Below are 14,485 nucleotides of genomic sequence, written 5' to 3' on the forward strand. Positions count from 1 at the left end.
TTTTTTTCAATAGGACTTGATGGGAATTAAATCTAACTATTATAACCTATTGGTAGTTTACCCAAAGATAAAAGAGTCTGTTTAAAAAATAGAACAGATTAAACATAAACTAACCTCCAATTTGTCTCATAAAAATAAAGTTAAAAAACAATGGATTTCATTGTTCCATGAATATAATATTTATAGGACGAGCAAGACATGAATGATTTGGAAAAAGTATAATGGATTCGTTTGGAAAGTGGGTTGATTTTTTGACTTTTGACTTTTTGGCTATTTTAGTCTGGGGCTAAAAAAACCTTGTTTGGGAATGACTTTTTGGCTTTTTTGACTTTTTGTGAGAGAAAGAATTTAATGATTATGGGTTAGATATGATATTTTGTCTTATTGAGCTAAAAAGCCTATTTTATTTTTTTGTGGCTAAAATAGCCCCCAAACCCAGCCCAGCCCAACCCAACCCAACTCTTCTTCCCAAACAGGGGCAATGTATGATAATTAAGATTTTTGGATAGAAGAAAGAATTGGTTAGAGAAAAAGTGCATAAAAATAATTTTTTTATCTTTTCTTTTCTAAATTATAAATCATGAAATCATTATAAAAAATAATAAATTATGAGATTTTTCTAAAAAATTATATATAGTATAAATATGCTTAAATTTGTTTGGGAATAAAATTATGTTAAATTATAGAATAGAAAGAGAAACTAGTTATAAGGTTTAATTTTTATTTTATGTTAGGCTTAATTTTAAGTTTATATAGATTAGACCAGTAGTGAAATATTTTAATAGTATACATTTTATGTGAGATGAGAGAATTTTCTTTTCGTTAAATTTATTTTAGGAGAGAGAAGATTGTATGAGATTTATATTCTTTTTAGAAAATTAGATTTAAAGTTTTGAAACACTTAGGGCCTCTAAGATGAAAAGTTACTTTGGTATAATATATAGCATAGATAGATTATGAGATTTAGGAAAGAAATAAATATTAAGGAGAGAGATTTTAAAAACTTGTAATTCAATTTTTTATTTTTTAAATCTATAGTTATTTTGTCAGCCAATAGTATTATTTTTAAATATTTTTAAAATTACAAAAATTAGCAATTTTGGTGTTTGGCAAGTGGTTTTGGGACTAAAATAGTCACAAAAAACAAAATAGACTATTTTAACCATGGCAAACAAAACATCACATCCAATCTATAATCATTACACTCTTTTCTCACAAAAATAGTCAAAAAAGTCAAAAAGTCCTTCCCAAACCAAGCTTTTTAGCCCAGGCTAAAATAGCCCAAAAAGCCAAAAAGCCAACCCACTTTTCAAACGGAGGCTTAGGCCTCGTTTGGAGAGTGGCTATTTTAGCCAAAAAGTCAAAAAGTCAACTAAAACTAGTTACATCACCTCTCTACTTTTCTGCACATCTTTTCGTAAAAAGCTAAAAAGTTACTAAAATAACCTGTTCCCAAATGAAGTTTTGTTTTAATCTATAGTTAGTTTGTTAGCCAATAGTATTATTTTTAAATATTTTTAAAATTACAAAAATTAGCAATTGTGGTTTTACGTTCTTTTTAATCTATAATGTTTTTTTTTTAAATATATAATTACTTTGTTATGAGATGAGAAGAGTTATTTGGGGCCTTTTTGGCTATTATAACTACAAAAAATAAAATAGGCTATTTTAGCCACAAAAAACAAAACATCACATCCAACCCATAATCATTACACTCTTCTCTCACAAAAAAAGTCAAAAAAGTCAAAAACCCAAAAAGTCGTTCCCAAACCAAGATTTTTAGCCCAGGCTAAAATAGCCAAAAAATTCAAAAAACCAAAAAGCCAACTCACTTCCCAAACGACACTGAGATGGGATTTAGGAAAGAGAAAAACATTGGGGGGAGAGACTTTAGAAACTTGTAATTCAAATTTTTAGGTGATTTTTTATTTTATTTTTTTAAATCTATAATTACTTTGTTAGCCAATAGAATTATTTTTAAATATTTTTAAAATCACAAAAATTAACAATTGTGAAATGAGAGTTTGAAACTCTCACAAGTCTTCTCCTTATATAATATATAGACAGATATTTATATTTATATATATTTTAAATATTTTTTAATATACAAATGATAATTTTTAAATTTTTTATAAAATAATTTAATAATCTCATCACTAACTATAGTGTATAAGAGAAGTTGAAAATAGTGCTGCAATAACTATGAGAGAAGTAAAAAGACTTATGAATTGGGAGAAGTCAATAAATGTTGAGATTATTAATTTTTTTAAATTAAAAAATTAATATTAAAATATTAAAACTTTCACAAGACTTATTAATTAAAATAGATATAGATTTTCTTTTTCCACAACCATTGCCAATCCTCCTCTTTACCATCATAATCCGAAGCTAGCTCAAAGGCACTGGATGTGGAAAAAGTTGCATCGGAAGCCCCTTTCCAGAGCAAAAGATCTAGGTCGGAGAGAAACTGCCCTTTCGAAAAACACAACGTTGTGCCCCCATTGTGTTCAAAATTATGAAGACTTTGAGGAAACCAACAATAACTTTTGGCACAAAAAAGGGGCAGGTATCTCATTTTTTGCAGCGACAGATTCAAATTGGCTCAACTTATCTAATTCATGCAGGAAAAAAAATGGAGGATGAAGAAGGGATCTCTTTTTTGCAATGAAAAAACAAAACAGAACAGATTTGACTTTGGCTCAACTTATCTAATCCATGCATAATATCATGAAAAATGGAGAAAGGGGGTAGGGATCGCTTTTTTGCAACAAAAAATAAAAAATTTAAACAGAACAGAGGCAAGTCATAAATGTGTTATCCGAACAGGTCGTGATGCAAATGCAGATTACAGAAATAAGCCCCTATAATGGAACGTTTTACTTGTCACATAGAAGAGAAATAATAGCCAAGAAATTTCACACCAGCCTCTTTACTGCTGTTAAGATTAACACAAAGGAAATGCACACCCTAAATAAACAGCTAACAACGAAACTAGATTGATTGAATGTTAAAAAGGATTAGAAATGCACAACCCAAAAAAATGGCTTGCTTCTTTGTCCAAAATACAAATACATCGCAAGTTAAGTTTTTTGTTTCCCTGCTAGCCTAACTTCTCCAGTTTTCCTTACTAAGTTACAAATGCTCTGGAAAGTTCAAGTTTTCCGAACAACATTTCAGAGATAGGAGTGTAGCATATTCCTGGAAGGACAGTTTTATCAAGGAAAAAAAAAAAAGACTAAATAAGCAACATCTTTTTTAATGCTCGGAGGCTAGCTCGGAGAAAATTCAGAGAGGACTGTCAACGAAGGTGCAGACACCAAGTTTTTGGGACAATTTCTATTACCATCGCATCCTCAAAAAGCTCTAGCTGTTGACAGAAAAATACAAGATCATTAGGCAACCTTAACGAGTCTTTGAATAACTTCAATGATTTAAAATTACCTGAATTTTCAATCTCTAGGAAGCAGACTTGTGCTTTCAGCTGAATCCTCGTCTTTTACATCATATCGCTGAAAGGAGAGTTTTGAAATTGAGGATTTTGATGCACAATGAAATGAACATAAATGACGTACAAATTATGCCAACAATGAGTTTGAAACCAATGGTTTTAAAATACCTGCTTCCCAACGGAGAATGGAACGTATCTGTACTTAATCATATGTAGTATCTGTCGCTTCATGGTAAGTGTGAACAGCATCACAAAGTAGAAAAGGAGTATCGGCCAAAACACAGGCACATCAAATATGCTGAAGAATGTCATCACAAAGGCAATGCAAAAGGCTCTTGTGATCGAATACCTTCAGGAATAAACAAATGAATAAAGAACTCAGTCCATGTAACAACCTAAAAAGATGAAATTCTCCAACAATTAAAGTGGTCTGAAGGTTATAGGTGGCCCAAAATATCTCATTGCATGATATTTGATACAACAGTTCATCCAAAGATATGGTACTCCTAATCAGCAGAGTGACACAAGCAATTTATATCCAGAAATAGAGGGGATCCGAGATATCTAACATTCTCGAACAAGTAATTTCTTATACCTGCCTAGCAGCACCAAAAAGAAGGGGGGTTAATGGTATTCAAAAAAATGCATGTAAAATGGAAGAAACACTCAGAAATGCTATTGAGTCATGATAAGTGCTTTAGAAAGTGTAGGTCATTAACTTGAATCTCATGACGCGCTTGATCCCTTGGGACCACCCTAGAGTTGTGCCCGGTAATTATTCCCATTGTTCCTCCACATGCTATACAACGTGATAATCAATCAGTCATTGCTTTGGCTTCAAATCTTATTTTTCATGTGCAAACATAGCACACAAAAGTGGATTATCACTTCATTTGAGAGAAGGTGATTAGCAAACGGATCGTAATTCATCATGTTGCTGAAATTCTTACAAAAGCTTTGCCTATTGCTTGTTTTTAGCTTCTTAAAGCCAAACTCATGGGTGGTTATGGTTGCAGACCCACCCACCCATGATGTAAGTGAGACAGGAATCACTAAAGTAGTTAAGGCTGTATATACAAGGCAATTCTGATGTCCTCTCTGTCTCTCTCTCTCTCATTTTCTTTTCTCTGTTTTCTGAGTTTTCCTTTGTGCTTGCTTGATTATGAAATTCAAAAGGTATGCATGTGTGTACGTATGTGTGTATGGAACAGGGGATTGCAAGCTCCATGAAAAATCAATTAACCAACAAAATCATTTCTTTGAGCTACAACTCTGCAAAAAGAAACTAAAATATAGCAAAATTCAAAGTGCAGAAGCATAAATTAGTGAATCAATTTGGCTACAAACACTGAAGGTAAGTAGTTCCGGAAAAAAATTTATTGGTAAACCAAAATTTCCTCATGATTAACTAATCACGTGTTTCAAGAATGTATTTTTCGGTGAATTGGTCGAAAATTTAACATTTTCTTCCACAATTAAAAAAATTCCCCAAAACATTTTCCCACCAAACAAACAAAGAATAACAATTACCTAGAGAATGAGACGAGAAGCGACTCACCAGAACTTGAATTCGGGAAGTCGGCGAACGAAGGGGCGAAACTCGTCGGAGTTCCGGATGGGGAGTGAGGGGCCATCGGAGAGGTCTTGGAATTGCGGATCGACCTGAGGAGAGAGAAACCCGATGAGGAGATTGAGGATGTAGATTCCGAGAGCGTACGATACGAGGTAGAAACCCGGGAAGATGACAACTCGGAGGACGTATATGATCGCGATTGTGGCGAACGCGATCCAGCGCTTGCGTACGTATGGGTTCGACTTGTCGAGTAAGTATTGGTACCGCTGGCTCACGGCGAAGCTCCACCGTGACACGGCCGCCGCCGGAGAACAAGACCAGATATCGGCGGAAGCGCCGCCGCTGGCTCCGGCATCCATGTTTTCTCTCTCCTCTGTGTGTGTGTGTGTGTGAGAGACAGAGAGAGAGAGAGAGAGGAGATGTGTGTTTTCGGGTCGTGCTCCGAACGTGGCTCTCTTGGCTGTGAAGTACGGTTAGAATCGTGCACGGGTTCGGATGAACCGGGTCTAACCGGGTCAACCATTTTACAAAGAGATTATTGATTTCTGTTTACTTTTTTTTTATATATTTTTATTTTTTTTACAATTATAAAAATAAAAATAAAAATTCATATACAGTGATACAACTCATTGTGAATCTTTCATTTTAAAACAAAATAATATTGAAAATGAATTTATTTACGATAATAATTATCCTATCATTCTTATTTAGTTTTTTTATATGAATATAACTTTTTTTTAAAATAAAAAGCCTCAAATATAATTTGTTTTAATTTATTTTTGTGTTTCGTAATTTTTTTTTAACTTTTAGATTATACTCAACGCAATGAATAGAAATTTTTTTAAAATGACACTTTGCTTGGTTAGAGTTTTCTAAAAATATTTTTCAAAAAAATTTACTTTCTTGTTTTCCGTGTTTTTTTTTTTTGTTTTTATTGAATTTTTTTAATATTTTAAGTAATTTTTTTTAATTTTTAGACATACCTAACATAAATATAGTTAAAAAGTAAAAAAATAGTAAAAAAAAATCTTTTAAAAATTCACTAAATACCAAAAATATAAAAAGAGATACGAGAATTTAGTATATTTTTTTATATTTTTATGTATTTATTAAATTTTTTCACAAATATACATCTAAGTAAAGTGCATCTAAAAAAGTAAAAAAAATGTTTAAAATGCTAAAAATATTCACTAAAAACAAAACAAGAAAACTCAATTTTCAAAAAATTTAATCTAAAGAACTCAAACCAAATACACTTTTCAAAAAAAAAAACTAGAAAAGATAAATAGAAAATAGTGATCTATTTTTACTTATTTTAGCTTTTTTATTTTTTTTAGAATTTTTATTTTAAAAAACTTACTTTTTAAATTCATTTACACAAATAGATTGAAAAAGTAAAAATTTGACATAATTTTAAAAAAGAAAAACATATGTTGTGCACCCTTCTAAGGGTGTATACCATATGCACCGTATCATAAATTAGAGTAATTTTATCACAAAATTTCATAATATCAACTATAAAATGTATATCACTGTCACAAATTAACGTAACAAAAAATATCGTAATTAAATGATAACCTTTTGTCTTTGTTGCCAATAAATTCTTGCCTGATCACCACCAAAAATTGAGAATTTTTGCAGATATTTGCATATTCCAAATTTTTTTTCCAAAAACTCCTAGGAAAATAATAGGAGGACGAGGGTTTTACCGAGAGATGGTTCTCCGATAGCTTGTTGGCCACACAGTACCCAGACTTCACAAAGTATATCCCTGACTTGACAGGGTTGTAACCACCTTCTTTTCGGCATCAGCTTTGCAAGCTGAAACGTATGCGGTGTGTTTGACCCGTTTTTACTATTTTTATTATGAAATTATGGTGGAGTTATGAAATTAAGGTAGAGAAATTAGAGACAAAGAAGGAAGCTCAAAGATGAAGAGAATATGGAGAGAATTTACATATTTTATTATGTTGGCATAAAGGCCAATATATAGATTTACAAGGGGTGAATACAAACAAAATATAACTTAATGTCTATCTAACTCCATATCTAACTTTGCAAGACTTTTTGTCCAAAAGTTGCAAAATTTTTAACTCTTTAGGCAAGCCTAGTTATAGGCTTTTTGAAAAGTCTACCTAAAAGTAAATATAGAGAGACAAAAATAAATACAAAAGAAGGACTACAATTATTTACTCTTTGCTACAGCTTTTACAATTATATACACTGATACACACTGTCTACCCTCCCCGATTTTCAAAGAGATAGACTGTTGTAGATAAGCATTGGCTAAGCTAATTTGTCGTGTAGTGTCGGCTGAAAAGATGTGACTGATCACTTTCTGCCTAATAATGCAGGTTGCTCCACGTGTCCTGGATAAGGTTGGAGTCAATCAGGAGACAGCTGCATTTGATAGTGGGTTCCACTATGCTTCCATCCTATTGATGAGATTGTGATATTCTTCATCAGTCTCTGATGGAGGGGAATTCGGATCTTGGCTGTATTGCTCTTTCCGAAAATGTTCTACATCATTCGCGGTCATGGCTAGTTCCAACGGAAGATCCAAATTGTTTCTCTTTTTGAGATTTATTAACATGTCAAGAGCTTCATTAATTTGTGTAGGAGACCTTTGATATGTTATGGGAAAATGAGTTACAAATAATATTCTACCATCTGTAACCATGAATGGCAATTTTGCTGATCCATGGATGTTGGACGCTGCTTGTGAAACAGATATTAGACTGTCTATCCAATATTCTATCAGAGAAAGTTTTTGGATATTTTCCAATCGCTCTTTCCGGTGATCTTCATCTAAATAATCATCTTCAAATTCAAAATCTTCAGTTTCTTTAAGATACCAAATCTGGTAAGGTTGGAAAAAATGTTCTCGTTCTCGCCAACCAACAGTACTAGAGATCTAGAAAGTAAAATATTTGCTCCATCGAAAGCCTTTTACTATCCATGAGAGCATTGCTTTGATGATCATTGGATAATCTATCCATTGGATTGGATCTAAAATTTGGAAAATAACTTGATTAGTTATTCCCCAATCTATGTCTTCAAAAAACCACATGTCATGGTTTGCCATGATAGTTATTTTGAGAATTCCATCTTTCAAATTTAATTTATCATAAGATTATTCTAAGATTTGTCTAATCTTTCAACTCGATTTTTGATTAACATAAAAAAAAATTTTGGAAGCAAAGTTCTTGCTTTTTCAAAAAGACAAATTCTTTTTATTTGTTCAAAAACTGGATCAGAAAACTCATCTGATATGAGGTCTGATAGTTGAAGAAAATTGTTTATTTTTTCAAAATTAAAATCTTCATTCCAATTCATTTGTTTAAGAATATTGAAACAAAGATTTTGCAAATCTTTTAATTTAGCTGTTTGCTCAGTTAATTTGTTGGCCAGAACTCCCATGTGTTTTCGAAATTTCACTACAATGTGAGTATTTCAAACTCCATTGAGTTCTGTATAAATTTCTCTGGATATGTGACGCCTCAAAAAAATTTTTTTATATATATATCAAGGGAAATTAAATAAACAAAATGACTTAATAAACCAGAAAGTTGACATCTTAATAGGGTAATCCAGCTCTCGTACATAACCGAATGTCCAAATAATAATAGATAAAAACTTAAAATTATCCAAATACAACATCAAATGAAATTATAACGTCCTTAATAACTATTATATAAAATAATATAATTTATTCGGCTCTACTCGAGGTTTCAGGTCAGCCAAGGCTCTACGTTAGCGTCGACTCCATTTCAGCTTCAATTATTTTCTCGCCAAGACCTGGCATAAAACGCCAGGGCAACAAAAATATATGCCATGAGTTTTGCAACACAGTAAGGAAACATAACCAACCTACCATTCTTTTTAAGAGAAAAATAATGAGATTATAAACACAAGATAATAATATAATTGTAAGCATGAATTACAACCATTAAAATAATTTTCATAATTTTAATAAATTAGGCGACACTTGAAATCTCACCAAAGAGATTGAACTCACCAACCACTAAGCATGGCAACGGTTAATTTGAAACCCTCCCTTGGTCAAATATTTAAGTGTTACCAACCGTAACTACCAGGGATGCCCACGTCCGGAGTTATATACCCAAGTAGTAGCATCCGTGGTCTGCCCCAAGGAAACGGTCTGCCAGGGGTACGTAACCTCCCTGTGTGCCACCGGCATATCCACCCTTATTCCAAAACCAAATACCGAAAAGGGTTCAAATAAGTCTCGTGCCATCTTAGAGTTTCGCAACACAATTTACGTGAGAATTCTCAAAACCAGGGCTCACCCTGAACAACCGGTATTAATCGTCAATCCCTTGATTTCATACACTCTTTAAAACCAAGACTCACTCTGAAAACTGGTATTAACCGTCAATTGTTAGCTTTGTATATGCCTTTAATCCTTTCAGTTAATTTTGATATTAATTACAAATAATTCCAATTTTTTAATCACAAATAATGTTATACCAACTCATTAAAATTCGAACATAAAATATTACACATGTCACACAATAATAAACAATTGTACAAAATTTAAATAAACAATTCATTTAAAATCATGTTCCAATTGCCCAAATTTAGTTTTAATTCATCTTAGTAACATCAACCCACAATTCTAAAATATAAATTAGACTTCCCAATCTCTTGAAATTTCATGATGTATATAATACAAATAGATCCAATCTTACTATTAATAACAAAATCAACTTAATTCAATTCTTAACCAAATACTTGATTTATAATCATGGGTGTTCTAAAATGTATCTAAATTGAATAAAATTCTTAAATTGCATCACATGCATGGATTAAATAAAAATCTAATTATAAAATCAAAACTTTAGGATTAATTCCAAATTTTCATAAACTTGACTTTCTTAAAACATTTCCTTCATCTCTTCAAAAAGAACTTGAATGACTCAATTTCATATAAGACAAATAAATTCAAACCCAAAAGGGTTATTTTCAAATTAACTTCTATAATTTTGAATCTAATTCAATTCTACACCATTTTTCTAATTCCTTTTTATGTACATGAAATTGAAGTTATATGACCCTTAGGAAAATATTTGCATGTATGACATTAAGATTAAAACTAATTAATTCTTCTATATTCAAAATTAAACCAATGTTTAATTTTCCATAAACTTGATTTTTTTTTTCTTTAATAAAATTTCTTCCTTCTTTTCTTCAAAACATGAAATCGTTTACCTTAAATTCCTCAAAATCCATAATGCATGTATAAAACGCTTATCAAATCCAACCAAATTTTACATCATCAAGCTCAATTTATAATTTGACTTCTTAATTTATATCACAATTTAATCCCAAGCTCATAAACTTTAAAATATGAATTAATTTCTAAAATCTTGAAAACTTACCATGCATGCAATGATAAACTTCAAATATGTGAAGGATGAAGAAAATCAACTCAAATATTTAATCTCAACATCAATTTCTTAATAATTAATTTCTACTTTATTTTCCATAATCATCCACATGCATGTAATCCATTCCATGTTTAGAACCCAATTTCCTTCATATCTAACCCAATTTTAAACTTACCAATCTTTTACACATGAATTAAATCTAAAACCTTGAAAGTCCAACATGCATGCAAGGATGAATTTCAAGTTTGTGAAGAATAATAGAAATCAAACTCTAACTACTTAATTTCCAAATATATTTCCATGATCTTAACACATAATTCAAAATTTCTTCATCTTCTTGCTAATTCCTATTAATTACATGATTTTGAGTCCAATTCCATCCTTAATTTCAAGTGTGATACAAGAATTCTACAACAATCAAGGTTAAAATCCTTACCTTTAACCTCCCATAGCTGAATTTCTTTTTAATTCCTTGAGTCCTCTCCTTTATCTTCATGTAGACCTCATAAACTCATTTCTCCAAAGTTTCTTCTAGCATAAGAGTTGGACCTCTCCCTCTTACTCTCTCTCTCTCTCTCTCTCTCTCTCTCTCTCTTCCGTGCACTCTTTCTAATTTGACTCCAGCAAAAACAAAGCTTTGTGACTCCATTCTTCATCTTTTATTTTATTATTTTATTTATCAATTTAGTGGGACACTTGTCCACATAATATGAATCCATGTTTCATTAGCTTGACACACTAGTCACACTTGATTTCCAGCACATCACATACACACACACGTGCACTCATCTAAGGCTCCCAACACAACACTCTCACATGCACACACTAACAGATGTCTTTGTACTCACACTTTATTTTCAGTACACCCACACCCACATGCACTCTCAAATTTTTAAGCCATTATACTAATTAATATAATTGAGCAATACCTAGTCTTAATGAACCTTAATTGACACAAAATTAGTTAATTATAACTAATCTTAAATCTTACCTAATTTAATTAGTCTAATTGACTTCCATTAGAGTTTGATTAAATATATTATTATTATTATTATTATTATTATTATTATTATTATTATTATTATTATTATTTTTATTTTTATATAAAAATACGGGGTTTTTCAGTTTAAAAATATACAAACTGTTAAATTCAAAATATTGTGAATAATTACTTAAGAAAATTAAATATATATTATTTTTATTATATAAAAATACGGGGTTTCACAGGATATACCAGGATTGAAAAAATCTTTTATTTCAGATTCACCTGGTTTAGATGTCTGAATATTAGTTGGAACTAGGTTAGTTCTCATTTGACAAAAATTCTTTTGATAAACAGGCATAGTTGGTGCACGGTAAAAAGCTTTTTTAGCTTTAGTCATGCTATCATATGCTTATAGCTCGCTCCTGAATATCCACAAACTTGCAGATTGGCTTTGTTCCAGTCTGTGTAAATTCCAGGTTGTCTTCCTGCAAACACAACATAAACTTTTTCTTCTCTGGGGATTGTTTTTTTAGCAATTGTCACCCAATCTCCTTGAGCGAGTTGTTTACCCTTGTCCATTGTTTCCTCTTGGTCTAGAGGTCTTCTGCAAAAATTAAATTTACTTGTTTAGCAATTTAATTTTCTGAAACAATTTCTGCTAAGAAAATATGCAAGAAAATTATTAGTACCTTTAAGATGTTCTACTTCAAAAGTATATTCAGAAATTTTATTATACCAGGCTAATCTTCTTCCTTGTTCAATAGGTTTTTTATTGATCAAGAAATCTCTTACTGCCTTATTATCAGTGCGTACAATAAAATTTCCGGGGGCTAAATATATATGAAAACTCTTTATTGCCAATTTTATTGCAAGTAATTCTTTTTCAAAAATAATATATTTCTGTTTATTTGGTTTAAATGTTCCAGAATTATATCCACAAATTAACTCTTCTTTTTGTAATTTTATGGGTATTGAATTTTTTCTTGGTCTAATCCCATTTTCTGATAAAGATATCTCTTTATCATACCATAAATTACTTGGTATTGCTTTAAGAACACATCCCCAGCATGCTTCTGAGGCATCTGTTTCTAAAATTAATTTATCACCTGTTTTAGGAAGATAAACATCCGGTAAAGTTTTAACATTTTCTTTAATTTGTTTAATTAAAGCAACATCTTCTACTGTCCATTCAAAAATAACATTTTTCCTTAATTTGGTTAACCAAGGAATTTCTATTTTTGAAAGATTTTTGATAAAATTTCGTCCATAATTTAAAATGCCTAATAAATTCTGTAATTGTGTTATATTTTCAAGAGTATCAGGAAAATCTCGTACTTTGGACAAAATATGTTCTTGTAATTTTAAACGTTTCTGGTCTAAAATTATTCCCAAAAATTCAATTGATTCTTTTTGTAGTTCAATCTTTTTTGGAGACAAAATAATTCCATATTTTTGGAATTTTTCACAAAGTAATTTTAAATGTTTCTTATGCTCCTCCTTGGTTTTAGAGAAGATAAGTATATCATCAATATAAACTACACAACAAACTTTAAGATCCTTAAAAATTGTATCCATCCACCGTTGAAATACCTGTGGTGCAATATTTAACCCAAAAGGCATAACATTCCAGTGGTAATGTCCTCTAGGTGCACTGAAAGCTGTCAATTTTTTTGACTCTTCAATTAATTGAATTTGCCAAAATCCACTTTTACAATCAAATTTGTTAAAGATTTTTGATCCTTTGGTTAAGTTAATCAAAACATCTTTTCGTGGAATAAAATATCCATCAAATTCTGTAACAACCCTCACCATTGTTTACCGATTGATTACTGATTACCATTAAACTGAGACTGATTATGATAAGTAATTGAATCGACTGAAATACTGAACTGACTGACTGAAATCTGGAACTGAATTGATTGAGTACCTCTGTTTAATTGTATGTCTATCTGTTGCCTGTTTGCTTATCTGTTTGTGTATTCATGTTTAAACTGCAAATTGAAGGCCTTATCGGCGACCGAATCTGAAATTAATTAATGTTCTATGATTCTTAGAATTTATGCGATCTTATGGCATATTTATCTGAAATGTGATTTAGTATGATTAAATTAGATTAAAATAAGCTAAATTGCATGAGTTGGTTTATTCACCATTTTGCCACCACTAGTGGGCCACTAGCTTAGCACTTTTGAGACTCTTTTCTTTGTATCAAAACACATTTCATCAGCCATTTTGTTGAGCTCAACTGAACTAGAGAGAGAGAGTTAGGAGAGAGTGTGATTTCATCTCTAATTGGCTTGGAAACTTGGTAGAAGTGAAGGAATTGAAGAGTAATTTGCAAACTTGAGCTTATATTCTCATAATTGAAGACATAAGGTAGAGCTCTTACCTTCTTAGTCATGAATTGAAGTATTTCTTGCATGATTTAGAGGATTGTTGAAGATTGGAGCCAAGATATGGCTTATAATGTTGATTGCAAGCTCATTTCATGCATGCATGTTTACATCCTTGAGTTTTGATGTTGTTCTTCATGAAAGTGTACATGCATGTTCATATTTTTACAATGGACCATGATTTCACCTTGTTTTAAAAAGAATCGGCTCAGTAGAGCATGTATTGAAGTTTTGAATTGATTTAAACTCATGCATGTTTGCATGTTCATCATGTTCATGAAAATTGGTTTGAAATTGAGTGTTTGAAACACCCTTGGGCTTTGATTTTACAATTGAGCTTTGGAATCATGTTAAATTATGAGTTTTGGAATGTTTTCTGGAAAATTGGCCCAAGAGGATCGGAATTTGTGCATTTGAACTTGGTTTTGAGCTTGGAAGTTCAAATCTGGAAATTCCAAATTTTGAACTCCCGCTCGAGCGGGAAATTCGTGCTCCCAGTACTTCGCACTGCTTTGACGTCCGCTCGAGCGGAATAATTGATGCTCGAGCGGGACCTTGTGTATTACGCTCGAGTGGCTATCGAGCGCCCATCGAGCGTGATTTTCACCTATCCAGTACTTTTGCCCTGTTTTGCAGAACGCCCGAGCGGGAAAGTATACGCTTGAGCGGATGCCT

The 14,485-nt window shown here is 31.5% G+C and overlaps 1 protein-coding gene across 1 annotated transcript; it reads right to left on the reverse strand.

Annotated features, from left to right (window-relative positions):
• Positions 1–2,972: 2,972 nt before the first annotated feature.
• LOC114269766 (protein RER1A-like) lies at positions 2,973–6,788 on the reverse strand. The gene is made up of 4 exons (XM_082867286.1): positions 5,007–6,788; positions 3,617–3,797; positions 3,442–3,509; positions 2,973–3,367 (listed from the first exon to the last, which is right to left on the reverse strand). The coding sequence occupies exons 1-3, from the start codon at positions 5,378–5,380 to the stop codon at positions 3,450–3,452; spliced, it is 615 nt and encodes a 204-aa protein (XP_082723412.1). The 5' UTR covers positions 5,381–6,788; the 3' UTR covers positions 2,973–3,367; positions 3,442–3,449.
• Positions 6,789–14,485: the final 7,697 nt, after the last annotated feature.

Source organism: Camellia sinensis, chromosome 4 (genome assembly GCF_055761805.1).
Source record: "Camellia sinensis isolate YWXY chromosome 4, ASM5576180v1, whole genome shotgun sequence".
Lineage (NCBI taxonomy): Eukaryota > Viridiplantae > Streptophyta > Magnoliopsida > Ericales > Theaceae > Camellia > Camellia sinensis.